The 27,430-nt window shown below is 41.8% G+C and overlaps 2 protein-coding genes across 5 annotated transcripts in view; one reads left to right on the top strand and one right to left on the bottom strand.

Moving 5' to 3' along the window:
• Nucleotides 1-245: 245 nt before the first annotated feature.
• Nucleotides 246-16,066, bottom strand: LOC308461133 (E3 ubiquitin-protein ligase TRIM39-like). Of its 3 annotated transcripts, XM_080977780.1 has the most exons (12): nucleotides 15,934-16,066; nucleotides 15,078-15,182; nucleotides 13,288-13,344; nucleotides 10,771-10,866; nucleotides 9,647-9,694; nucleotides 8,006-8,074; nucleotides 6,619-6,672; nucleotides 5,548-5,592; nucleotides 4,610-4,630; nucleotides 4,360-4,380; nucleotides 3,186-3,212; nucleotides 246-1,215 (listed from the first exon to the last, which is right to left on the bottom strand). In XM_080977780.1, the coding sequence occupies exons 2-12, from the start codon at nucleotides 15,178-15,180 to the stop codon at nucleotides 620-622; spliced, it is 1,137 nt and encodes a 378-aa protein (XP_080833906.1). In that variant the 5' UTR covers nucleotides 15,181-15,182; nucleotides 15,934-16,066; the 3' UTR covers nucleotides 246-619. The 3 variants fall into 3 exon arrangements, with proteins under 3 accessions (XP_080833906.1, XP_080833907.1, XP_080833908.1); XM_080977781.1 differs by lacking the exon at nucleotides 6,619-6,672; XM_080977782.1 differs by lacking the exons at nucleotides 8,006-8,074; nucleotides 9,647-9,694; nucleotides 10,771-10,866.
• A 2,150-nt stretch (nucleotides 16,067-18,216) lies between these two features.
• LOC308461140 (uncharacterized protein) overlaps nucleotides 18,217-27,430 on the top strand; it is a 50,553-nt gene continuing 41,339 nt past the window's right edge. For both annotated transcript variants that reach the window (XM_080977801.1, XM_080977802.1), the window contains exons 1-3: nucleotides 18,217-18,303; nucleotides 18,500-18,565; nucleotides 19,824-20,114. In XM_080977801.1, the coding sequence (XP_080833927.1) occupies nucleotides 18,282-18,303; nucleotides 18,500-18,565; nucleotides 19,824-20,114 (379 nt within the window). In that variant the 5' untranslated portion in view covers nucleotides 18,217-18,281. The remainder of the gene's footprint in view (nucleotides 18,304-18,499; nucleotides 18,566-19,823; nucleotides 20,115-27,430) is intronic.

Consider the following 27,430-nt stretch of genomic DNA (forward strand, 5'->3'; position numbering starts at 1 on the left):
CCTTTGGAACATAACTTACGTTCAATACTAGAACAGGGTTTTGTTTTTGTTAATGTAAATTATAGATTACCCTCAGTGTCTGCCTGGTTTGCCTGTAATTTTGTTTTTTTTATGTATATTGCCTCAGATGGGCTTAAAAAGATATTTTTAGAGAAAACACTTATCTAAGTTACAAACATATTCTTCAGGTTGCAAAAGTGTTACATTGGTCACATCTTTTAAAACAAAACAAAAAACATTAAAACTAGCTTTCACATACTCCTTTATTCTTTTTGTAGGGAAGTTCAAGCCAGTTAATACACAAATAGTTGAGTGCTAAGTTCAATTATGTTCAATTCATATTTGCTACAACACAACCTATTATGTAAAGAGGTTGACAGATATTTACATTGGTCACAAGAAAAGTACGCAGAAAATCCATTCTGTTTCTGTAATTACATAATGAATTTTCCCACCAAAAAATTCTAAATTTTATGTTAAAACAATTGCATCCTTTTGGTTAGAATTTTCCCCCATAGTTGTGATAATATAACCCTTTAAACAAGGATGCTTTTAGTCTAGGTTTTTAAAAACCACTTCTACTTCTCTCCTGCTGTTTTCATTAAATGGAAGATTTACACTAATCCTGAGCCATCTCTGAGATGTTTGCTTTCTTCCCATCTTCCTCAACAATGTCATCTTCTTCAAGCCATGGGGAAATCTTCAGTGGCTGGCTGTCCAGCTCTGCAGCTACAGAGCCTGTAGAGAAGAAGGGATACAGCTTCCCAGAACAACAAACAGAAAATGTGTATAACTTCCTATTATTGTGGACATCATAAAAACATAGGCTTCCAGCTGGCATGTTTAGGAATATCCCTATTTTTGTTGGCTTCCCACTCACTTTAAGATAGGTCCATTGTTCTGTCCGAGCCCAATAATTTTTTCTACCTTCGAGTCCTATAACCCAGTAGCCATTCTGAGGAGACAGCGTGATCTCCCCTTTTCTATGAACAAATTCAGAGGCAACCCCTAAATCCCACTTTCTTTTCTCGCCAACTTCCACTTCCCAATAATGTCTTCCTTTAGAAAAACATTCTTTTGCCAGAACAAATGTATGGGAGTCAAACCTCTCCTCACAGTTAGGAACCTTAGATATGTTTCCTGTGTCCCAAAAACATTTTCCATCTGAAATGTTCAGTCTTGGGTGAGCTGTCTTGGGGTCCAAGACCACATTAGCTGCAAAGAAGAAAAAAGGACTTAACACAAAGGCACAGACTTGAGCTATGTGTTACACTTTAAGGACAGTGACACCCCCTTGTAGATCACACTCAGGCCTGAAAATAGATAACTACAAATGGCACCTGTCTATATATATATATATATATATATATATATATATATATATATATATGATATAGATATAGATGGGCACTCTGAATTTCTAAGTAAATGAAGTGTGCTTCAAAGAGTATCAAACCCATGCCCACCCCCATGCAATTCTATTTCAGTCCATAGTGCAGTGGAACCTCGGTTGTCAATTATCATCCATTCCGGAAGACTGTTTGACTTCCGAAACATTCAGCAACCGAGGCGCAATTGCCAGTTGGAAAAATCCATTGTGAAAAACTGAGAAACACGCCTCAGAAGGCATTCGACTTCCAAGGCACGTTTGAAAATGGAAGCATTCACTTCTGGGTTGTCAGTGTTTGAAAGCCAAAACGTTTTCAGGGCAGAATCAGTATGCTCAGAATCCCCTGACATGGAAGAGAGCGTTCGTTTAGGAATGGAGGAGGCAAAAGAGGAGAGGGTAGGAGAGCCCAGCGGGGAAACGTCAGCTCCTGTAGACGCAGGGAATCAGGAAAAGGTGGAAAGGGAGCAGGCAGCCTCACAGGCACCACAAGGGTTAAGCTCTGAATCGGAAGGAGGAGGTAGATTTACAACAGCTCGAGCCAGGCACAAGGTCAAAAGACAGGTTCAAAGTAGAGTTGTAAAGTTCCCACACTTTAGATGCTGGAAATGGAGGAAGAGGTCACTGGAGGAATTTGATTCAACAGAGTCAGACTAATGGTGATTAGCTCATGATGACTTCTGTAAATACTTGTAAATAAAGACCATAAAAAGGTCAATGGTGTGAAGTGGCAATTACTGTGAAGAGAGAACCGTACCTCCCTGACAAATGTTCAACTTCTGAAGTGTTCGACAACCAAAGTTCCAGCATGTTCAATGGGTTGGCATTTGTTGTACATTATTTACAGCACAGGTGGACCTCTTTCTTTCAGGATGATTGGCACCTTCTTTGCATTTGGGGCAGCAGGCTTTGTGTTGATTTTTAAATAAATTATGCTAATCTGTAAACAAGTAATGGTGCACCCCTCTTAAACATGAATATGAAAAGCTGAGAAAAGGTCAGGAGGGATAGAAGGACAGACAAATATGAACACTCTAAAGGTGAAGGGTTTCTTACCTTTCATTGCTATCTAGTTTGAGGGGATTTGGCAAGGGAGCTGCCTTTGACTAAAGGCAGCTTTGTTTCATTCAAGGCAAAGTTTGGAAGAAGCATCTCTTTGGACACTTCCATTTATCCCTGACCACTGACTATGCTAGCTGGGACCAGGGACATCCCTGAGTGATGCGAGGTCAGATGCAAATCACACATAGCATTTTTATACAGCTAAAAGCTGCATCTGGAGCTGAATCAGAAAGTAGAGGAACTGACAATCCCATATCTTGGCAAAAATAAATAAATCTAGAAGGGTCTGAAATTCCTTTTGATGAGAGATAGCGATTGAACTTGAAACGTTCTATGTACAAAACACACATTCTGACACTGTAAGTGCCACTTTAATTTACCCAGACCAGCACAAAAACCTTTATGACATTGGGGTTCCATTGTATCAGTTGTTTCTGGGAAACAGAGTATCAAGCACAGTCTGCTTGCTACACAGAGTGTGTTGTTTTTTTTACTGCAGTGTATGTTGAAAAGTTTCAATAAAATCTAGGATCTAGGATGGATGAGAGAGAGAGAGATGTAGGGTGTGGTTTGCAGGATGGTCTACATAAGCCCTATGAAACAACTAGGGTTTTAATTATATTAATTAATATAATTAATTAATTAATTATAATACTTAAATACTGCAAACCCCAGTATTGATTTTAATTGGTTATCATTTTGCTGATTAGTATTTCCAAGCATTTGTTATTCTCACCTCTGTAGCGATGGACATCTGCAAATTCTGTGAACAAAGGAATGGACAAAGAAGTTTCATGGGCAATAGTGATACAGGCAGTGCTAGTCACACAACCACTGGGAATGCTGGCACAAGAAGTCCACACAAATATTCAACCCGTGTCAGTTCTCTGCACATGGGCAATGCAGAGCATGTTAGGAGTTCTCTAATGAGAGGCTGCTTCCGCAATTGTGGAAACATGAATGGACCCATCCTCATTCTGGCACCAGTATCGTAAGGGAACAAAGCAAGGTAGTATTCGATAGAAGGGGCCCTCACATTCAATCCCCGCCACCGAAGTCACATGTATCCAGAATTCTTCATGAGAAAGGATCCCTATACCCTGCTCCCAAACTGGTTCTCTTCCCTTTAACTGCAATCTATTAACAAAAGACCCAAAGGCATGAATAACATTACATCCAATTCAGGCCTGTGTTCCAGGCATGATTTTGTTTTCAACAAGGAATATGTTGGATTTCCTGGCAGTAAGGGAAAATAGCTAATTGCCAAGATACAATCATATTTTGAATATCAGCACCTAGGGGCAGCTGCCAGAAGGAAAGACAGCAACAGACACGGATCGGCTAATCTGCCTACTTTGGTTTCTTATTTTCCCAATCTTAAGGCTCAGTTCTCCACATTCCCAAATGAAAAGTCCTCATGAAAATTCATTAGCATTGTTAGTGGATTTCTCTTGACACACACATTAATGCAATATTTCCTGATGTACACATTCCACAAGCAATCTTATATGTTATTTCCACACAAATATGCATATTCTATGCACACTTTACCATGGTATATCACATTTTGCTCATGTTACTTGACAGCCAGCTGGGTCCTGGCTGAGTTGGGATGGGGGGGGGGATGCCAGCATATATCTAGCTGAGCCAAGAATGGGGAGTGATGCCAGTATAGCCCAGTTGTGCCAGGAACCTATCAGGTCAGCCAGAGATCCACTGGATCATAACCCTACTCATCCTAGTAGATCTTGATAAAGAATCACTCCCTCACCTAAGGAAGTTTGTGCTCTGTTATAACAACCTCTCTATCCTCTTCTCTTCCATATTCTGTTTGATAACCTGTCATATACTATTTTTTCAAGAACATGCATTTCCCCCCCTGTTAGTGTGAAATGTTACATATGAATTACCTATTTCTGCCTTCAGTTGTTCTGAAAAAGAAAAGATATAATATAAAGATGACACTTTAAAATGAAGTATTATTCACCTCCCCTTCCAAAATCAGAAATTTGGTGGTGGAACACTGAAAAACTTCCTTGTGTAAAGGAAGTGCTTTCTGTTAGCACAAAAACCTACTGGACACAATGGATTCAGAGGATAAGAAGTGTTGCAATATAGAATCAACTAATAGTTTAAGCTGGGTGGTGTTAGAATACTGACCTATTTCTCTCTTTAATTCATCTGCAAAGGAAAAAAGATATGGATTTTACATGTAGTAAGCATTTCAAAATAAAACTAGAATCAATGTGTGGCTCAAATTCCTACTCTGACATTATTTAAAATCACCACTGCCCTCTCACTGTTTCACCCTGCTTGCTCTACTCAGACCTATGCTGTTGTTAAGAATAACCATTTTTCTGTCAGTGTCCCTCCATCCCTGCTTCCTCTACTCAAAGTTCTGCCATCCCCTGTTCTTCCATTCTTGCTGTACTCAAACTGCTCCCTCTCCCTTTTCTTAGCTGCCTTCTGTGAGACATGAAGGATGCAGAGCCCTCAAATATAATATAGTAATGCCACACAATGTATTTCATTCCTGGTACTATGTGTTGTTTTCAACATGAAGTTCTAGTATGTGTTGTAATTTTAAGCAGGTATTTTATTAGCACATACCGATATATGTGCAACATACATCAGCTGAACTTAGTATTCTCAACTGGGGTATCATCAATGTTTACAGACCCAGGACCCACTTTTAATCCCATCATGCATATGGGAACAGATGCAGGTCAGCATGAAGAAGCAGGGCCAATTGTCAGTGAAGCTAACTTTTTATTCAAGGAAACGAACATACGCTTAACAACACTTCCCAGTGTAAATGTAATAATATAATAAATATAACCACAAGAAAACTAAAATTTTGTGATATATTTTCTAACAGAAAGTTGGGATCAAGTAGCTGTTTAAGTGGCGAAGTATTTTACTACAGTACCAACTTAGAATAAGTGAATTAATATTTTTTATTGGATGTATTGTTTTAAATCTTTCAGCTTTCTAAAAACTAGTTTTTATTAAAGATTTTCCTGTGTAACAAACAAAGAAGCAAAGAAAAGTACATACAGTGCCTCTGCTTTTAATTCAGAGTCTTTCCCAACACTTACCATTTTCTGACTTTAAATCAGGAAACAATGAAAAATAGATTATACCTGCAAATGAAAAGTTTCAGATTAAAACAGTAAACAGCATGAAAATGAAACCAAGGATGATTCCTATTGTGAATCTCACCAGGCCCCGATTACAAGTCACAGAAATCACTCTGCTCACAAGTAGTCTGCTGACGGGGGTCTATTTGTGTGCAATATAGCATCAGAGAAGATCGCTGCAGCTTCTTCTAAAATACAGCTTGTGGGAAACCAGCAATCCCATTTTATAGAATAAAAATTGTGTACTAACTTGCCCTGCTATTTCACTACTCACTTCAGTAGGCCCTTTAATGTGAGGCATTCCATCCCAATATCATCATTTTTTCAAAGAGAAGGCAGAGTTCTCATATGTCCAGGAAAACCCAGACATCTCCTCTTTTGGGGGGTCAACATGCCCGTCTGGCCAGATTTTTACATTTTAAAGGAAATGTCTGGGGTATTTGGGCTTGGGTGGCTTGGGCTGTCCTCTTATCTGTTTTTCAAGATATGGCAAGACTAAGAATGGATGGTGTGCATATATATCCAGTTTTTCTACCTAACACATCAGGTTTGGGGAACCTTTTCGAACCCAAGAGCTGCAATCCTTGGCAACTGAATCCTTGGCCAGTGGTAGCCAGGGCCAGAGGTGATAATAGGCACAGCAAGAGATTTTAATCTTACATTTGTGCAGCAAGCTACATCCCATCTACGCAAAAACCAGAGGTTTCTAGTACACCCACAGGAGCCAACTCCTAGAGGCTGAGGGCCCCAATAAAATATTTGAGAGGGTCAAATCCCCCATCCCTGTTGATGGGCATTGCCATTCAAATGGTGTGTGTGTGGCATGCCATGTGATCGATTATGTTGGTCGGGGCTTACCTGTGCCCCCCATATTTTATTCAAGTTGACACCCCAAGTATGGCCAACACCCATATCTCCTTGCCCAGGCAAGCAAGAGCCTTTACTGCACTTCAAGCATACATTGCAGCCAGACAAAAACATTCAAGGAGAGTTAAATGAAAATGCTACACAATCATATATTTAAAGTACCCACGAGTCTTTTCACTATCCATTTCACAGAGTCACAAATGCATGCAAAAATGCCTGAAAAACAGAAAGGGGGGTGATGAGAAAGGCCTGAGCTAAACTTCCAGTCTCCCCCCCCCCCCATTTTTATCAAGCTTGCTTTTTAGGAGACTTTCACATCTCAGACAATCACTTCCCACCCCCATGCAGTTGTCCTGAAGCTATGGGAGGAGTTGTTGTAGCTTTGAAGACAACACCCTCTGTCTAGAATCACAGACCCTCCAAGTGTCCCTATTTTCCAGGGGTGTCCCTGATTTAGACAAGCTGTCCCAGTTTCCGATTTGATCCCAGAATGTCCTACTTTTCCTTAGAATTTCCCCAATTTTCGTTGGAGAAATGCTGGAGGGTATGGAGTTACCCTGGGCCATCTGAAGGCAATTCTGTATAGGGAAGTATTTTTTTTCTAATGTTTAATGTTTTATTATGTTTTTATATATGTTGGAAGCAGCCCAGAGTGGCTGGGGCAACCCAGTAAGATGTGTAGGGCAAAAATAGTAAAATTATCATTATGGAATGGGATGTCCCTATTTTTATTGGAGAAATGTTGGAGGGTATGGAATCATTGATTTGTTTTAGATGTCCAGACCAATATCACAATTTCTTCAAAGTGAGGATAGAAGAGAATGTTCAGTTTTCCACCTAACAGAAAACGGTTGTGGAGCCCTTTTCCAACTAAGGGATATATTCTTGGGCAGCCAGGGGTAGCCTTGGACATATGGCCACTGTAGGCAAAATGCCCTCCCCCACAGAATCAGACCCTTTCTCCCCCCCACTGTTGCATCTGTACTGCCGTTGGTCCTGCCACAACTGCACCCCTACTCGTGGTCGTGCAGTGGCAGTGGCCTGGGCAAAGCCGCAGCAGGCCTGGTGTCAGTGCAGCAGTGCGGGCAGGGGGCTGGATCTGCCACCCAAGGCAAATTGCTTCACTCTGCTTCATAGATGGACCATGCTAGTGCACAGCCTGGGGGGCTTTGTGCCAGTGGTGGCCGAGGCCAGAGATGGTAGTAAGAACTGCAAGAGATATTACTCATATTGTAAAAATGCAAGTTTCATTCCATTTATACAAAAACCAGGGGTTTCTAGTATACCCACGCCCGTAGCTCTTAGTTTTGGCAAGCATGAGCCTTTATCGTAGTTCAAGCATACATCCCAGCCAGACAAAAACACTCAAGGAGGGTCCAGAGCAAAGCTGGTGAGGACTGAGTCCTGAAGAGGGGGCATAACTTGGGAAGAACCCTGAAGGATGGTTAGAAAGGCCTGGAGAGCTGCATTCAGCCCCCAGGCTAGGGCCACTGCACTCCTGCAATAGATGATCTGTATTTTTAACATGTCAATCGTATACTTAAAGTACCTTTGGATTTCAAAAGCTGTAGACATTCTGTTATCAGTCTCACAAATTCATGAATATAGAAGGAAATGCCTGAAAAACAAAAAGGGGAAAGGTAAATAAGGCCTGAGCTACAGAGGTGGAGGGGGTGGTGACACTGTCGCAGGTGGCACACACCCCGGGACACTTCCTGCCACCAGCGCACCCCTGCGGGTGGCTAGCCCCGCCCTCGCAGCCGGCTAGCCCTGCCCCCGCAACTGGGGGCCGCTCCAGGTGCCGGAGCAGCTAGCTCTACCTCTGCTGAGCTAGACTCCTATGGGTTTTTTTAAATCAGTCTTGCTCTTTAGGAGGCTTTCACTTGTTACATAATCACCCCCCCCCCCCAATTATGTTATCCTGAAGCCATAGGAGGAGTTTGTGTAACTTCCAATGTTCCCTTGTGACTTTCTTGCTCTGCTGGATATCGTTTCGATAATGAAAGAGGAGGTGGCAAACAAGAAACATCACCCAAGTCCTTGGTGATGAAAATCTCTTTATCTAAACAAGAATAGGTTGAAAGCTCTCCTCTAATCTATGATAGTGCTTCCACCATCTCAGAGCAGGAGTGACTGCAAAATTTATTTGGGGAATAAATTCATTTGGGAAAACAATGCCAGTAGTGAAGATCATTTGGGAGAATATAATGTAAGAAAACAGTAGCAAATGTTTTATCAGTGATACATAAGCACTGTTTATCTTTGTTTTATGAGGAAGACAAGTTTTGACTGTTTTTAAAAGGAAGGTGATGGGACTCTAAGGCTAGAGAGATTTTTAACAAATGTCAAACACATTATAGGAGAGCTATTAGAAGGTGCATGTGTAGTTGAAGCATTCACTTTCATATTCAAGAATTGCTCAATAAATTACACAGTGCTTCTGATTCTTCAGTAATGCAATATTTGGAATTAGTGAAGCTGTCGTACCTTGGATGGATTCCTGCACTGCGGGGGGGTTGAACTAGATGACCCTCAGGGTCCCTCCCAACTCTACAATTCTATGACTACATGACTGGGTAGTGGCAATGATCATGTCAACTGTTTGCAAAATTGGTGTGCCACATATGGACAACCTGGAAGCCTAAATATGGGAAGGAACACATGTCTTCTAAGCCCTATTCCTCTCTATAGGACGCAGGTATCTGCAATCACTGATATTATTTTTCCAAATAGGACTAAAATGTCTGTAGAAAAGTGTGAATGACACAGAATTTTCCTTATATTTACTATATGTGTTAGCTGGTCTTTTAAAATGTCAACCTTATACTTAAAGTACCTATAAATTTGAAAGGTCACCTTGTGTTTTCAAAATCTCAGCTTTCTGCCTATGACCTCACAAAGCCAGGGAGTGGTGCACAAATAAAGAAGGGAATAGTGCTTGAAAAACAGCAGAGGCAGTTTGTATGTCCTGGTGTCATGACAAATTACAGCTGACTGAAAGTGGAAGCAAAAGGTTTGGAATTGCTTCCAGCTTTGTTCCTTCTGTTTTTCACTCTTGCCTTCCCTTCTCCAATTCATCCAGGAGAAGGAGCTTGGAAGTTTCTGCTTTCAGTTAACTGCAGTTATAGATCTATACATAATTTCTTATTCTTCTGCAATACAATATTTGGAATTACTCAAGGTAACCTACCTTTAAATGTATTTTGCGCCTTTTCATAGCATTTTCTCAGGAAACGTTCTGTCACAGAACAAGAGCAACATTCAAGACATACATGTGGGTGAAATCAGCTTTAAAATCAGCATTGTAATTATGACTCTAGGACCGGGAGATGGCACTTGTCAGTCTTCCAGTTGGCAAAGTGGAGGTGGAACATATGTACAACCTGGAGCTTAAATATAAGAGAGGGTGTAGAAAACCTATTGTGGATGATTTTTGTTTTTTATTTCAAAGAGGTAGGTCAACTGGTTTGTACAATTATTCCTCCTTGCTGTTTGGCACATCCTAAAGGATCAAGCCCTTTAGGACTCCCAAGGGTTTTTGGTTGACTTTATTGTCTTGGTTTCTGTTTGTGCTTCAGGGATAAGTGCCAGCAGAAAGTTCAAGGGTGCTCGTGTGGGCCAGCTGAAGGTTGAGTGACTGCCAGAAGCAGCAGAGCTGCAGCATTAATCAACTATGCTGGGCCCTGCCTATTTGCCTACCTCACCTGGCAGGTGATATAACATTTCTTGCACCATCCCAATAATAGCTTCTGGAATAGGTGTGAGGCATCTGGATATCAGGCCAGCCAGCATGTAACCGCTAAGGGCCTAAGGTGTATAAATCTCGCTGATGGGTTCTGACCTTGGAGCTTTGATATATGTAGGCCCTGCTCAGAAGGGTTCGGTGTACTGCTTAGCTGCATCCTTTTTTGTTATTGTTTCCTGAAGCTGCTGATAACTGAATGGGTAAGTATTTTATCTTGCTTATGCCATGTTATTCTCTTTAAAGATCATTTTGATGTGCATATTATTCTGTATTCAAGCAAAGAATTTTCCCCCACTAGTGTTATTGCCGCTGAATCTAAAATAGCACGTTTTTATTTATTTGGCAAAACAGAAGGTATATGTCCTCTAAGCCCAGTTCTTCCCTCTAGAATGCTTTCTCCCTTTCTGCCTCAGGTTAGGTATCATTGATTATTGATTATGTTTAGAGCCAGGACCAAAATCATCAATTCTTTAAACTGATGGGCAAAAATGTTATGCATAAACATGAATTTCATAGTTAATGGGTTGCCTATACTTTTACTGTGTGAGTTACGTATATATTTAAAGTACCTATAGATTTGACAGGCCACAGGTTGTGTGCATATTCTTGAAGACTTTTTGCTTTTATGAAGTCAGGAAACTGAAAAATATAGGCCGGAATGATGTCTGAAAAGCAGAAAAAACAAATGAATATAAAACCGGTTAAAGACAGAGGTGAAGTATTCATGGATAGACAGTTTGGGATAAGGGCGGAATTTCATTAAAAATAGGATGTACGGTAACTAAAGATATTGCAGTTCTATCCTGCTGGCTAAAAATTGGGACATTTATGGGAAGTACCTGTGCAATTAACTCCACTCACAGCATTCTGCTATTTCCTATATCACTTGTAATTGCTTTGATAATGAATCAGAACATGACAAGAAAATCCTTCCAGCTCTTATCAGGGAGAACAATTAATATATAGAAGGATTTGTCATATACATGCATATCTACATGTAAAGAATGTTGGGGAGATGTCAGGAACAAGACAAATGTCAACGCCACAGCAGGTACTTTATAAACAATGGGGAAGAGTCAAGCAGGGGGGAGACAGAGGAGATGGAAAGCTGGGAGTCTGTGTTATCAGCAGTTCTTGGCATCCGCCTGTCACAAGAGACAATGGAGTGTGCCTCCAGGGATGAAGTCAATCTGCATTGTTTTTTGCTGTGTTAACAGCACTGAAGTGACCTCTTTGGGGCACAAGCCTGGGCAGTGTATATGGAGGTCCTGGGCTGCCCAAGTGACAAGACCAAACTCTCAGCCTCACTTCTGTGGTCCAAAGGAAAGCACAGCAATACATTTGGCACCAGTTTGGCTGCAGGAGTTGCTGAAAGGAGGTGTACCAGATGCCATCCAACCATCTTACAAGCTCCTCTCCAGATTTGTGTAGGGTTTACTCCTTAGCCTTTTATTCTCCTGAAGATGTCCCATAAGGCAGCAGAGGTTTGGGATCAGAGTTTTCATTCTCCTAGATGGACCACCCTCCCAGGTTGATGAGCCTTATCTGCCCTTCATTTCACTCTACAGAACGTGCAGAAACTGCCTTATTGACTGTTGGAACCACTATTGGTCCACTCAATCTGTGGAAGCATGTCTTTGCATGCAAGTTAGGTCCCTAACTCACTCAGGGTTTGAGACCCATCAGCTACCCCCACCTGTTAAGCCAGCCAGTTGAATCCATTCTTGTGGTGTGACCACTGTCTCATGCTGACAGCTTCAATGAGCCACAGGTGAGAGCTGAGATGGGTGTAGGCTGGAGACCAAAGGCAGACAAACTATGGATCATTACAAGATTTGTTTACTGGGAAGAGGAAATGCTATGGAGCTAGAAGGTGGATTGATTTGCTTGATGACTGACCATAGTGAAAACTTTGACCTCTGGAATAAATCTGGGATAAGCCAAGACTCTCCAAAGTAAGGTTGGGTTTATCTAGGAGATATTTTGTTTTCTCAAGGGGTGTAAGGAAGCTAAATTGACACTGAGTAGCCTTATTAGAAAGGGAAATTTTCACAGTTCATTTGTGGGTCAAAGACAGGAACCATCTTGAATGTGTAAGCTACATCTGCAACAAGTATTTTCATACATTTATGAAGTTCTCCATAATACAGTGGTGCCTCGCAAGACGAAATTAATCCGTTCCGCGAGTCTCTTCGTCTAGCGGTTTTTTCGTCTTGTGAAGCAACCCTATTAGTGGCTTAACGGATTAGCGCTATTAGCGGTTTAGCGGCTATTAAAGGCTTAGCGCAGGGGTCTGCAACCTGCGGCTCCGGAGCCGCATGTGGCTCTTTTACATCTTTGCTGCGGCTCTGGGGCGGATACTAGCGAGGGGAGGAGGCGCATTGTGCGCCCCGACACTCCTCACTGTGGCGGGCGCTGTATTGGCTGTGACGTCGCATGGGGGTGGTGCGTGCATTAGTCACGCACCGTCCCGACGTCACCTTCCCGCCCGCTGTCAGATCGTGGCTCCGGAGATATATTTGTTTTAAATGTCGCAATGGTTTTGCGGCTCCCAGTTGTTGTTTTTTCTTCGGAAACGGGTCCAAGTGGCTCTTTTTGTCTTAAAGGTTGCAGACCCCTGGCTTAGCGGCTATTAAAGGATTAGCGGATTAGCGGCTAAAAGGCTATTAGCAGTTTAGCGGCTTAGAAAAAGGGGGGGGAGCGGAAAAAAATCGGAACACTTGCAAGACGTTTTCGTCTTGCAAAGCAAGCCCATAGGGAAAATCGTCTTGCGAAGCAGCTCAAAAACGGAAAACCCTTTCGTCTAGCGGGTTTTCCATCTTGCGAGGCATTCGTCTTGCGGGCACCACTGTAATTGTCAAAAACAAGATAAATAAAAACATTGTAATTTTCAGACACGTTATTCAAAAGTATTTTATTTTAACTATATTTTCATTAAGATTTCAGTGTAATGAATTCAAAAGGTGGGCTGAACCATTGACCCAACAGTTTAATAACCCATAATTCAAATTATTAAAGCATTTCCAGAGGCAAACAATTATTCATACTACCTTGTCGTCCCTCATAGTATGGAACGTAATATTTACCTAGACTCATTCCTTCCCTTTTTTCAGTGCATTTCGGCTGGGAATCTTCCTGCTTCTCTGTGATAGGAAGAAAAAAAGTTTAATGCAAGCTTCAGGGTTAGATGGACTCTATAACTACATTAAATGATTAAAGCCACTCCAAAACCAAATCATTATTCATTGTTCCTCTCCATAGTTTGTACTACATTAACTTACCCATAAACATTTTTTTCCTATGCTTTTCTGGGAGGATATAGCTACTCAAATATTGCTTTTGGATGAATTGGACTTTAAAGTTTTTGGTATTATGACTATAAGTGAAGACTGCTGGCTGGGAGTGTTGAGAGTTTTATTTCAACAAGTTCTGGAGGGCACTACATTGATATAGATATAGGGGACCAGAAAATGACATTTTCCACCACTGATTCTCACAGGCAACTTTATTATTGCAGCAGTTGTTCTACTGCATTTGTAGAAAACTCTACAAGGTTGTTTTTCTTCCTGAGCTGTGAGAAAGAATGATCTCCCTGCTCACTCAAAAAAGTATTCTGAGACACGATGAATGAGATTTTAAAAACAGGGGAAGTCCCAGAAACATGGAAAGAGGCATACATAACATTAATCCCAAAACAAGATTCAGACATAACTTTAGTTAAAAATTATAGGCCCATTTCATTATTAAATAATGATTACAGACTGTTTGCATATATTTTAGCCAACAGAATGAAATTTTTTTTTGGAAGAATATATACACCAGGATCAAGCAAGATTTCTCCCATGTAGGCAAAATAAAGATAATATTAGGAATGTTTTAAACATAATAGAATACCTGGAAGTTTGAAATGAAAAGCAAGCTGCATTTATGTTTATAGATGCAGAAAAAGCATTTGATAATGTTTCTCGGGACTTTATGAAAAATGTTCTTGAAGAAATGGAATTTGGAGAAAAAATTAATATGGGAATCCAAGCCATATATTCAGAACAGATTGCAAAATTTTGTTTAAAAAACCCAGAAGCGTTTTTGTTAGGTATTTTAGGACAAGAGTTGCTGAAAGAAAAACGGACATTATTTATGTATGCTACAACAGCAGCAAGAATTTTAATAACACAAAATTGGAATACCGGAGAAGTACAGTGGTACCTCGGGTTAAGAACTTAATTTGTTCCGGAGGTCCATTCTTAACCTCAAACTATTCTTAACCTGAGGCACCACTTTAGATAATGGGGCCTCCCTCTGCCGCTGCACCGCTGGCACGCAATTTCTGTTCTCATCCTGAAGTAAAGTTCTTAACCCGAGGTACAATTTCTGGGTTAGCGGAGTCTGTAACCTGAAGCATCTGTAACCAGAAGTGTCTGTAACCTGAGGTACCACTGTACCAGCAAAAGAACAATGGCAAGAAAAGTTGATGAACTATGCAGAGTAAGCAAAGTTAATGGACAAACTGCATGAAAAGGACAATAGTGACTTTGAAAAAGAATGGGAACCTTTTACAACATATTTGCAGAAACAACAAAAAGAAATGGACTCGCTGGCAGGATTTAAATAAACATTTACAACTTTATTTACAGAGAAGAAGTACAGCAATTGGATAACATAGTATTACATACAAACAGCAGAATGTATCATTTGATGTAACAAACCAGAAATGGAAGTTGAGGGAAGTCAACAGGGAGGGGGGAATTGGAAAATGAATGTTTAGTAATGATATTGGATATTTGTTATGAGAAAAGAAAACTAATAAAAATTATTTTAAAAAAAGAAAAAGAAAAAGTTTTCTGAGAAAGTTTGACTTGGTTTTAATCTAAGTTACCTTTAGATTTTAAAGACTGCATCACACTTCCAAGGGGTAGCCATTTTCCCAATATCAGCTTCACAGTATCAGCAATCCAGAAAAGAAAGTATAACAATTTCATGCCTGAAAGGCAGAAATTAAAAAGAATGAGATAAGTCTGAGCTAAATCTCCATGGTTTTTGTTTGGTTTTTCTGCAACACAACTTGCTTTTAAATGGGTCTACCAACTTGTCACGAATTGTTTTCACGTTTAAAAATTAAAAAACCCTGAAAGGTTGTTAACCAATTTGAATGTAGGTAATTCATACTTCAAGGTGTAATTTCAAGCATTTTAGCTACAAATAATTTCAAAGGGAGAACTTTAAGCATTTACTCAACACTTCCATTGTAAACAATGTAGTTAATTTTGGCTGAGGTTTCCCTTTACATGGTTCAAAAATGCACACTAAGAAAAATATTGAGTGCATTTTGTGAAGCAGAATCCTTGGCAGGCCAATCTAATACACTTTATATAAGCAGCTACTCTATGTATATCATGCTAATGGCATGCCCCAGGGATTTATAGAAACTACAGAGAGATGTGCAATTTGACCAATAATATGAAAAAAAAATCACCAGTAATAGTGAATTTTACCTCAGTGCATTTATTTATTTACACCATTTTTATTACATTTTAGGCAAAGCCCACAAAAGGTGTCTCACAACCAAAACCAGAAAAATCAACAAGTTAAAATAATAACAAAGGTCAAATCACCAAAATAAAGTGAAAGATATACAGTTTGTATTAAAGATTGTCTACTGAACTGGCAATATGATTCAGAATTATGAAATGTTTACCCCACTTTTATGGCAGAAAAATACTTTTTATACATACCTTTTCCTGAAGCAACCACAATGGTGTTGAAAATAATCACTCCCTGACTGAAGGGAAAAGAATGGTTTCAAGTGAGATTTGCGGTTTTGCAAAAAACAACAAATCGCACAAGAGTATGAACTTTGACTGGAGGCGGGTGGGGAATGCCACATACTAACCACCCAGGGAAAGTCGACTGTCAGCTTATTTGTAGTGAGAGGGCAAATTCCATATCAGTGATATGAGAAAATGATTTCAAAATGAAACTTGACAGGATTCTTCAGCCAGATTTTGTGTTAAAAAAAAATCTGATTTTTAAAAACATCAACCCACAGGTGAATGGCAACCACAATAGGAAAGAATTCAAGGAATGTAAGATCACAGGTAATAGGAGAACCCTTCCAGTGGGGTGGTCACCTACTCATAAAATAACCCCCAAAACCTAGGAAACATGCAGCGTCAGAGTGTATCAGGGAATCACGTTGAGTGGCCAGAATGTCCTGCCAATGAGATATGCCATTATCAAGGAATTTAAGCCATATGAGCAGAATAGCTTTTACTGAATTACCCAAGCGAACCCTATGATGTGGAGACTGAAAGTTCTCTGTTAGCTGCACCAGGTGTGCACAGAAAGCTCTGTTCGTGGCAGTTACTCTGCATGCAAAGGTCAGGTGGTTGATTCCCACTTGCGCCATTGTCATCTCTCAAGCATATCTGACCATACAAGCCATATGGTGGGGTACATGTTGTGCAGCGTCTGCAAGTCCTTAATTATAGCCCATATTAGGTCTCCTGAGAGTAGAGTTTGATCGATTTCTTGCATTCACGTTTGGGGGTGCAACCAGACTAGCAGTTGCTTGGGCTCGACTGCGGCTGTTATTCCTATTGTTGGCACCACCTGCACACTCATTGCCTGCAGTAGGCCCCTGTCGGCTGGTCCCTGCTGCCTGCCCATGTGCTGCTGCTGTTAGTGGCTTGTGGGATGTGCTCTTCCTTGTACGCAGTGGGGATACGGGCTCAGGCTGATTAGCATGTGGCATATTTGCTGAGAAGAGATAAGATACCTAGTCCCAAAAGAAATCTCCCACACTCTACCAATGCCTTCTATAGAAGGAATTTGAAACGGTGAGGTAAGAAACAAATTCAGAATGGATTAACTATGCCTACTGAACACCCAGGTAAAGGGACCCCTGACCATTAGGTCCAGTCATGATCGACTTTGGGGTTGCGGCGCTCATCTCACTTTATTGGCCGAGGGAGCTTCCGGGTCATGTGGCCAGCATGACTAAGCCGTTTCTGGCAAACCAGAGCAGCGTACGGAAACGCTGTTTACCTTCCCGCAGAAGCGGTACCTATTTATCTACTTGCACTTTGTGCTTTTGAACTGCTAGGTTGGCAGGAGCAGGAACCGAGCAACAGCAGCTCACCCCATCGCAGGAATTTGAACCACTGACCTTCTGATCAGCAAATCCTATGCTCTGTGGTTTAACACCCAGGTAGACCTAGACAATCAAGCAAAAATATCAATGTACAGAAAAATTAACTTGAATCAATGAACCACAATCACCAGGATGAAATATAATATTAGCCAAATACAATGTTTAGACCCAATGAATTGATTACACCCCTGCCACCTATCTGGACAGGGCACTTATGTCATGATTCCCTCATTAAGGCCTTAGTGGAGCCTCTGCTGTCCCGCAATGCCGCCATGCCAAAAGGGTGAGCAGACTTGCTCTACCCAGTTTCACAGTGGAAACTGCTAGAATAGGGTTCGAGGCCCTGTGGCATACATCTGGCCCATAAGGTCTCTCAATGCAGTCTTGATAGGCCATGGGGGTGACCATGCTACATGGGGGTGGTTTGTGTGCATGGGTGTGTATATGCATGGGAGTGTACATGCTTTAGCTCCATCTTGGGCATTAGCTGCTGGGGTGCAGCCCCACACATTTTATCCTGAAAAATGTTTCCTATTTATATCCTTAGAAGGAATTTTCCACTACAATTAATCTCTGAATCTTCTCTCATGTGAACTAAGCTACTAATTTTCAGAGTAGTTTCTGAAAGAGGATTAAATGGGATAACGGATGAAAAGCTGCCTTTCTGACCATCAAATATTATCTTTAAGTAAATGTGCGTGCGGGTCAGAGATACATTGAATAGTTCATCAGAAGGAATGGTGTAAAAATTATACATCCTTGACTTGTAGCTGCAGCCACATCTGAGGGTGTGCCCTGGGGGAGGGGACAGAAACATGCATGCTGCAAAAGTCCTGATCATTTCCATCTCGTCTGTGAGAGAAGTAGAAGGACCTGAAAGTCAGAAGAGTGGCAACGTCAGATTGACAAGCCAACTCCTTCTCCACCCTGATGAATCTCTTCTGGATTCTCTGTAAGTTTGGGAAACTGGGAAGCGAATTCATGAATATGGTTATTAGAAACTACCAGGGATTGATAGAAAACACTTAAGCAAGTCCAAAAAAGCTGAAGTAAAAATAGTAGGTTAGGAGAATTCTTAAATCATTGCTCTGTCCTTGTTATTTCCTGTTAAATCATAGTATTAACATATTGCATGAATGTCATTGCAGGTGCTTTCTTTGCAAATCACTGGTGTTTGGGTGATGACCAAGATTCAGAGCTTTGCACTTCGACAGGTGAGTTTGAGCCTGTGCAAGCCTGTGCACACCAGTAAGTATGTAAAGGACTTCAGGACTGTGTGTGTGTGTGTGTGTGTACTGCCACATTCCTAAAATCAATGTATAACTAATAAACATGTTAAGATGCAATATAAAAGAGCACAAAAAGGAGTGCTAGGAAAGAAAATAATGTCGATAAATCAATCTATGCACTTTCACAGAACTGCTCGAATATTCGTCCTCCATTGCAATTAAGTTTTCGCTTGCTCTCTGTATTCACTTATGCTTTTCTTTCTTTCTCTTTCTTTCTTTCTTTCTTTCTTTCTTTCTTTCTTTCTTTCTTTCTTTCTCTTTCTTTCTTTCTTTCTTTCTTTCTTTCTTTCTTTCTTTCTTTCTTCATTTTCTAGGTGAACCTCCTGCTCCTCTTTTCTTATTGAATGCAACTTTGGCTCCTGAAGTGAAAATTAGCTTCACACTATGTGTTTGTCCATTAGAGGTTGTGCTGACCAAATTTATTTTCTGTAAAGATGGGGCTCTTATATCATCCCAGAAAGCAATATTCCGAAATGCTGATACATAGTCTATGCATTGTCAAAGAATTCTGGCCAATATTCAGAGTTGCTGCGTCCTAAAATATTCATCCTATTGGAAGCTTGACATAGGATTGCCTCGTAAGATATTTTTGCTCACCTAACTATTAATCTTCTATACATTTCATACGATCATTGCAAGGGATCGTTGCCTTAGGAGAGCAAGAAAAATTCTCAGGGATGACTCACACCCTGGCTATCACCTCTTTAATCTTCTACCCTCGGGCAGGAGATATAGAAGTATAATCAGCCATACCAACAGGCTAAAAAATAGCTTCTATCCGTGGGCTGTTAGGCTGTTGAATGGAAAATAACATAGCGAAATTGACTTGCGAGGTGGTGTGTTGTTCGATAAGAGATTGAGTGTTGGGGGGGGGGCTCGTTTAACTTCATTGTACACAGGCTGTACAATGACAATAAAGGTATTATTATTATTATTATTATTTACATTTTCAAAATTAAATTAATAGTTTACAACCTCAAATTTCTAAATAAAAATTGAGGTGGCATTAAAATGCTTTAAATAAATAAAACAGAGTAGGACACTTGCATGCCACTTTCCACAAAAAGAAATAATTAAAGGCAATATACAACAAATAATTACTGGGGGGGGGGGCAGTGCTAACTACATTTTCACTTACTCATTTATGCTCTTTCTTTATTTCTTCCCTTTGTTTGTTCTCTAGGTGAACTTCCTGCTCCTGATTTATTCTTGAATTCAACTTTGGTTCCTGAAGGGGAAATTATCGCAGTACTCTGTAGGGCTCCATTAGAGGTTGTGGTGACCAGATTCTTCTTCTGTAAAGATGGGGCTCCTGTTTCAGCAAAGAAAGCAACATCTCAATATGCTCGATACCTAGTCTATGCATCACTGAAGAACGCTGGCCAATATTCCTGTGGTTACCAGCAGAAGGATGCAAAGAACCAAGAGAAGACATCTGCCCTCAGTGTTGCTCAGAATCTGATTGTCCAGCCAGGTAAGGTTGTAGAAATGATCACACTAGGAAGGGACTTGCAAGAGAATGTTGCATGGTGGGATAGTCCTGTTCAGAGTTCCAACTACCCAGTCATGCTATATTCCAACACAGTCCATTTAATTCCCCACCCATTTGATTTCTATTCCCCTACCACAACAGTTAATCATAGCCATGGAGCATGTTCAGACTTCCCTGGAGCACATTCATATATTTATCTAAACGAAAATAGGTGGTGTTTTACACCTATGCAGCAGATGTTGGAGGACCTGGCCAATAGCATACAGATGATGGCACTTCTCCAGGAACACTGTTCAATGGCCTATTAAAATAGATATTGCGTGGACAGGTGGAGTCCCCCCAACCCCATGCAACCCCCGAGCGGAATAATGACTCAAGACAACATGCTATGGGATTAAAATTGGACACAACTTTATTAAGTTTCAGATGTAGGGAGACTTTGGCTCAGGCATTGGGCATTTATCCTTCCCAGTCCCCAGCCAGGGATCTGGGAGACTTCAGGGTTATCCAGAATGTGTGGGGATTGGGCTGGCTCTGGGGAACATCTGTTCAAGCAGAGAGCCCGCTCCCCATTTCACTGCCCTTGGAGGGGAGAGCAATGACAACCTCTAGGCGTATGGCCAATGCCTTCATCAAGACCCCTTTAACGGGGAACCCTGGTATCACCGCCACAGGGAGGGGGCTGGATCACCACTTCACGCCCCCCCCCATTTAGGAAGATAGACTAAAGGATTCCACCCAAGGCCTGAAACCGCCAAAGTTGTGATGTTTTGCTACGGGAAAGGCAATACCTGCCAATGAGGGCAGGGTGGGAGAAGCTCTGGAGCCGACTACCGCTTTGCAGGTAAGATTCACCTTCTGTTGTGTGGGCAGGACGGTCCCTTCTCTTACCTGGCCACTCCCCTGGCAACGCCTCCCCAGGCGGGATTGGGCGATTGGCTGAGGTAGGCACAGAACCTCCAGGTATCCAGCCTGGGGAGGATGAAGCCAGCCTGAACTACCAGGAGTTGCACTGAGATCCGGGGAGCTGCACACTACCATGCAAAAGGCTCCCCCCCCCATTTGATGTGGGGAGCGGTCATTGCTGTTAGGCAGCTTATCAAAGAGTGATGCTTTTGCAACCTGTTAAAAATATTCATAATTTATGTGTCTAGCCTCTAGCAATAGGGCTTAGGTCATCTCAAGTCCATTTTGTTTTAATTCTTTCGGCACTTCATGTTTTTCTGAAGAATGCATGAAAGGTTACATGTGTTCTTCCATCCAGCTAAGTTATACTTTGAGTATGTCATAACCATTGATTTTTACTTCAAATCAAACCCATTATTATGATGCACATTAACATTTATAATCAGAGTGGAAAACTGTTAAATACACTTGCACATTCTTCCAAAAAGCATCAAACCATAGGGAACTTGATAATGTGTACCTGCTGATTAATCTACCTGTCTCTGGTCATATCTGAATAGACACCCAAACCTTTCTGATCTTTTTCTAGGTCAGACAATACCTCCCTATATTTGGATTCTCCGCTCCTCATTGGTGCTTCTTCTTCTGGTCTCAGCGCCAATCATCACCTATTTCATGGAGAAGTGTAATTGCTCCTTGGTTGGATCTAGAAACTAGGAAATCTCATTGAAAGAAAGAAAAATGCCTCCAGACTATTCTTTGTCTATCCTCCTTCTCTCATCCACCTATTCACTTACAATAATGTTTCCAGTATTCTACTAAGCCCGGGTCAAGTACTGGTTTTGACCTTTAAGGTTCCAATAAATGGCTTGGGTTCATGCCATCTGGTTGGCTTGCCAGAAGTTTTTATAGCAGGTGCTGAAAACAATACAGCAAAGGTGTCTGCATATTATTAATGGACATCTTCAATGGATAGCATTTTGTCCTCTGAGATTTAAATCATGTGCTGCTTATTTTAACATGCCTATGTTTAAAAATGTTATTTGTGTTTTTGCCAAATAAATTGTCGAGCTATTGTGTTGCTTTGTATTGTGCCGTATTTCTATAATATGTTAGCCACCCAGTGTGTGCTATGTTTACAAAGACCACATTCTATGTAAATGAGTAGAGAAATAGATATACAGATAGAAATACAATTATATTGGAATCCCCAGCTGGAAGACCAACCCCATTAGCCAGCTTTGATAGATGGACAGGGCAACCCACCTGTCCATCACATGACATAATTCTGTTAAAATTCCTTCATACATTTCCCAAACATGTGAACCACAAAGCAAGGGGGGGTTGTCCACCCTATGTTTCACAAGCCGCTTCATGACATACCTTTCAACCTTCAAAACTAAAGACTCAAAGGAGCAGCACAACATAGCTTCAGAGAGCTACACTGGGAAGGAGAAACTTCTCCCTTCTCCTTGAGCAAGGCATGCTTTGTTCCTACAAAGGGACAACTGAGGCCCCACATGAAGCTCCCAATTGTTCCATTGAAGGCCTGGCTTTATTTATTTAGAAAAATATTTATATGCTGATATTCATATGTATATATCAGAGTGGTTTACAACAATGGTACATAAAACCATATAATAAGAACCATATTAAAAGGTTAAAATCAGAAATAAGCTGAGGATGTCAGGTGTAGGATGGCTGGAGAGGGCTCCCATAATTTGGTCAACCAAAGAAGCAGACATGATGGGCCTTGGTGTGCCTGTGGACTGGAGGCTCCCAACACCAGTTTAAAAGCAGTCCAACCTCTGGCAACTTCCCTCCTGGCTCCTAAATATTTTTCATTCACAAAGGCATTCTTATTACACACCTCATTGTGGGGATGATTAGGGACGCAGGAGAGGATATATTATTTAATACACACTGATCAGAACATGGAGGCCACGTGCTCCTCCATGCTCGTACAACAGACCACACCCTCTTCAAGTCACATGTCTACTGTAGGAATGTTGTACTTGACTGCAGTTTTACATCCCACACTCATTCCTCCCAAGACACAAACGTGTGAATGAGCAGGTGAAATTTTTAAAACTGGTGAAACACTGAAAGCACTTTTATGCTGCATACAATTTTGTGACCACGGATTCCCGGCAGGAGGGAGAGCAAATTGTCCAAACAAGATGTCCGAGATGTAACTACCAAATCAGAAGCACTTGCAGTAGTAGATGGTATTGTGCTGGTATCTATCCAGCCTTTTGAGGTTGTGCTGCTCAGAGGACCAGCGTCCTTCACCGTCAGAGTCAATGTTCATTAAAGTCCCTTAAAAGGAATTGGTACCTCTCATAGAAGGCCAAACTAGCTACAGGGAAGTTCCCATGAAACAACAGCTCTGCTTTAATAGAGTCCCCAGGCTGAACCCTGCAATGAACCTTGTCCATAGTACTTTCTCTGTTATGCCTTGCTTTGCACCCCCTCATCTCTGTGCTGCTGAAGTAGTCAGTCCAAACGGAGAGCAATTTTGTAGGTTCTCCTCCCCAAAGGAACACCTTACAGATCATCTCCCCAGCCTTCCCTTTCACTTGGAAGACTTGAAATCCTTCCTTCTGTCATGAACGTTGCATGAATACTGCCTTTTCCCCAGGGAAAATGTGCAGGCTGGGAAGTGTCCCAGGATTGTGGATTGACCTCAGATTCTGCATCAAGCTGTGGTCATCCAGTTGCTGCTGGACTACAATTCCCATTTTCCTTTACCATTAAGCCATGCTGGCTGAGGCAGATGGGAGACAGAGTCCACCAGCATCTCAAGGGCCACAGCTTTCCCACGCTCACTCTATGCAGTATGTTGGCACATGGACAGGGCACTTCAGATGCTTGCTAAACAGGATGATGGGGGCAGCTAATTTGCATATCAGTGACAGGGAGGTGGGACTAAGATACAATAATGTTTATTAAATGTTTTGATCACTTTCAGAATTTTTTTATTCTGTTGTTCTAGTGATGTTTGCTGACATGGACTCTCTCATGAGCAAGACTGCTGTTGTTACTGCTCTGAAAGGTGAACTTGAGTAATAAGCTAAAATATTAAAAGGGCATTAAAAGGAGAGAATGGAATAGGTAATGAAGCCCCAAAATAGCACTTAGATTTACTGTAGACTTTACCACACTGGTTCAGCCTAACATCTATTTTGATAAATACACTTCCTTCCTTTGAGGTTTTTATGAATGCATTTTTAAAAGTTTGGCTTAATGGCTATGTTTAATTTTTGCAGTTCTGTTTTTCAAAGTATGCCATCGCTTATTAGGAAGCAACCCTTTGCACAAAAAGCTACAGTAAAGCCAACCAAAGTTAAACTGGAATGAAGTTTAACCAGATCCGAGGCTCATTTTAGAAGCAGAGCTGCTGCTCTACTTAAGCCTGCCAAATGGAAAACAACCCCTGAAAGGTGTGTTTATGCCAGATGGCCAGGTCGCGTGATCTAGATCAGGGGTGTCAAACTCAAATTCATTGGGGGCTGCATCAGCAGTTTGGTCACCCTCAAAGGGCCGGTTGTATCTGTAGGACTATGTTGTATCTGTAGGACTATGTTGTATCTGTAGGACTATAAGCAGACCCCCCTCCCCCCCCCACATACATCATATGTACTTACAGTACAGGAGAGAAGGGTTCAGGCAGCCGTTGGATCTGTCACATCACAGGATGGCATGCGCTCAATATAAAAGCAAGTGGAGGTTTCCTGAATGCATGTAAAGTGGAGGTTTCCTGTGTAGAACGGCCGGCGCCGCTAGAGGGCAGACATTCTCTGGCTTGTAGGCTGCCGCGCATGTGCTGAAGAGGCGACTTTCTTGTGTCAAAAAAAAAAAAAAAGCGAGAATAAAAGGTGAAGGCTGGCGGCCGGCGGTGGCTACACGGGCCACATGACGAGGTCTGGAGGGCCGGATTCGGCCCGCGGGCCTTGTGTTTGACACCCGTGATCTAGATGAATGGGTTTAGAATCCAGCATAAACTCTCCCTTCTTGGTCTTGCCCATGTCATGCCACCGGGATTTATTTGGGGAAGTTACACCGGCCTTGTCTCAGCTAGTTTTGGCTCAGCAGGCTGAGTCCTGGTCGAACTGGGTTGAGCAAGTTACACCTTTGACTGAGCCAGGGTTGGGGACTTAATGCTGGCTGAACCCAAATGAGTCAGGAATCAGCTGGCTTAACAAAAGAGCTATTGCATCCCAAACTCCCGATCTCAGCAGATCTTGCCAGAGTGCTTTGACCAAAAGAAAGAATCCACCCACTAGCTATTCGAGTTACCTGGGGACTCTGTCATATAAACAGCCAAGTTCCCCCACAAAAAGTTCTCTTCTTTTCCTTATACTGAATTTTCATAAAGAAGAGCAACTGCAATGAACAGACAAGTTTGGAAAAAAAATGAAACACAACACTAGTATAATAATTTGATATGAGTATGTTTTGATGAGTTTCTCTCAGATTAATTCAGAAATTGTCACAGTTCTTCGGGGCACAGAAATAATCTTCCTAGGACAGTCTAAGGGCTCACTGAAATTACCACTTCCACATCTCCAAGGAAGCTGGAGCCCCTTTCCATAGGTATACAAATAGAATGGCTGAATCCTTCACACCAGAGATAGAATGTAATAAGATAAAACTGGTAGCCAGACAGCAGGAAGGACCAGGTCACTTGCCTTACAAAACTGTTGCTCTTTCCACTTTAATATCAGAAACTGCTAGAGCAGGGATCAAGGTTCTGTGGCATTTAGCTGGCCCACAAGGTCTCACCATGCAGCCCAGGCACTCTCCCTTCTTCATAGGCCAGTGGTGTCCAAACTTTTTTCAAAGTTCATCAAATATTTGATGAAGTGATCATGCGTGAGGGCAGGCCAAAGTTGTTCAGCTTTTTTAAAAATTTTGCCCCCAAATTGTTGAGCTTTTTTTAGGATTGCTCCCTACAGAACTTGTTGGGTTTAACTTAGGTGTTGAGGACACAGAAGAGAACAGTGACTGTGGTCAAACTTGAAATAAAGAAGCTCTCCATTATTATTAGCATCTCCTTTCCTGGGGTCCTTCAACTCCTGAGACTCTACAGCAGCCTTTGTCATGGAGACTAAAACATGCAGCAGCAGCAGCAACAGCAGAGCTGCGGCCTGATTTGATGAAGTGAACATGCGCGAGGCCCGACCATTTTGCCTGACATTCTTAGAATCATTAAAATTAAATCACTCTGCTTTTCATATCTGAAGGCCAGATGAAAAATAAATCCAGAAAGCTGAAATATATGTCAGGAACATTGTAAAGTACACTACACAGTAATAAAGGTTGTCTGTCAACTTTTAAGTTCACAACATATTAACAGGAACATAACACCAGGTATACTTGTGCCCAAACATATTTATACCTGATTTAGACCAACTGACATTAACTGAGATTTTACAATGTATTCATCTCAATTGAAAAAAACACACAAAAAACATGCCTGCACTAATGCGAAGTGTGAAACTGAGATCTTCTGGACTGCAGCTGAGGGATCTCTGCCCCCTCCTGCTTGCATGCAAGTAGGAGTGGGACGGGGCTGCTCTGATGGGATCCCTGCCCCCTCCTGCTTGCACACAAGTAGGAATGGGATTGGGGCTGCTCCAATGGAAAGGGAGGCACTGTGCTGCCCAAGCCTCACCGCTGCCACTCTCGGCCCTCTTCCGCCTTCCATGCCTGACCCACCGCGCACCCCTTCACCACCACCACCGAAGAACCAAGAACTCAGGGGCTGCCCAGGCTCATGGAGAAAGGAGACAGAAGCCTCTGAGGAAGGGGAAATGTGGTGGTTGAGGGCAGGTCATCAGCCTGGGCAGGCCGTGTCTTCCTGTTATACACCTGCTGGGATCGACAAGGCATATGAACCTCACCTGAATCTCATTTAACTCTTGGGGGGGGGGGGAATTGGCATCAGACGTCATGTGCATGAAAGTTGCCAAATCAATTAACCAACTAGAGTTTGTACGATTCCTTGCAAATGACGGAAAACAACTTTTCTCCTTGTATATGTTGATAATATGATTTTGGTTACTGAGAACAAACAAGGGTGTACAGAAACAAGATTGGGTGCAGGCCTGGCCAGGACATAGGCGTGACACACCTGTGACAAAGGTGACCTGTGTGCTTGCTTGCTTGCTTGATTAACAGCTGTTGGGAACTTGAAGGTCCCTTAGAAGGTCCCTGCTCTCCCTTCTAATGGTCTTTATATTGGACCAGGAGACTCCAACAGAGAGCATTCCATGTCAAGAAGGAGGGCAAGTGGGCACCCTATCAAATGACAGGGCAGGAGCTACTCGGAGCAGGGCCTTTTCACTGGTGGTGCCCATTGTATGCCTCGCTATTTCCAGACCTGCTCT

This window comes from Podarcis pityusensis (genome assembly GCF_964106645.2).
Source record: "Podarcis pityusensis genome assembly, chromosome: 13".
Classification (NCBI taxonomy): domain Eukaryota; kingdom Metazoa; phylum Chordata; class Lepidosauria; order Squamata; family Lacertidae; genus Podarcis; species Podarcis pityusensis.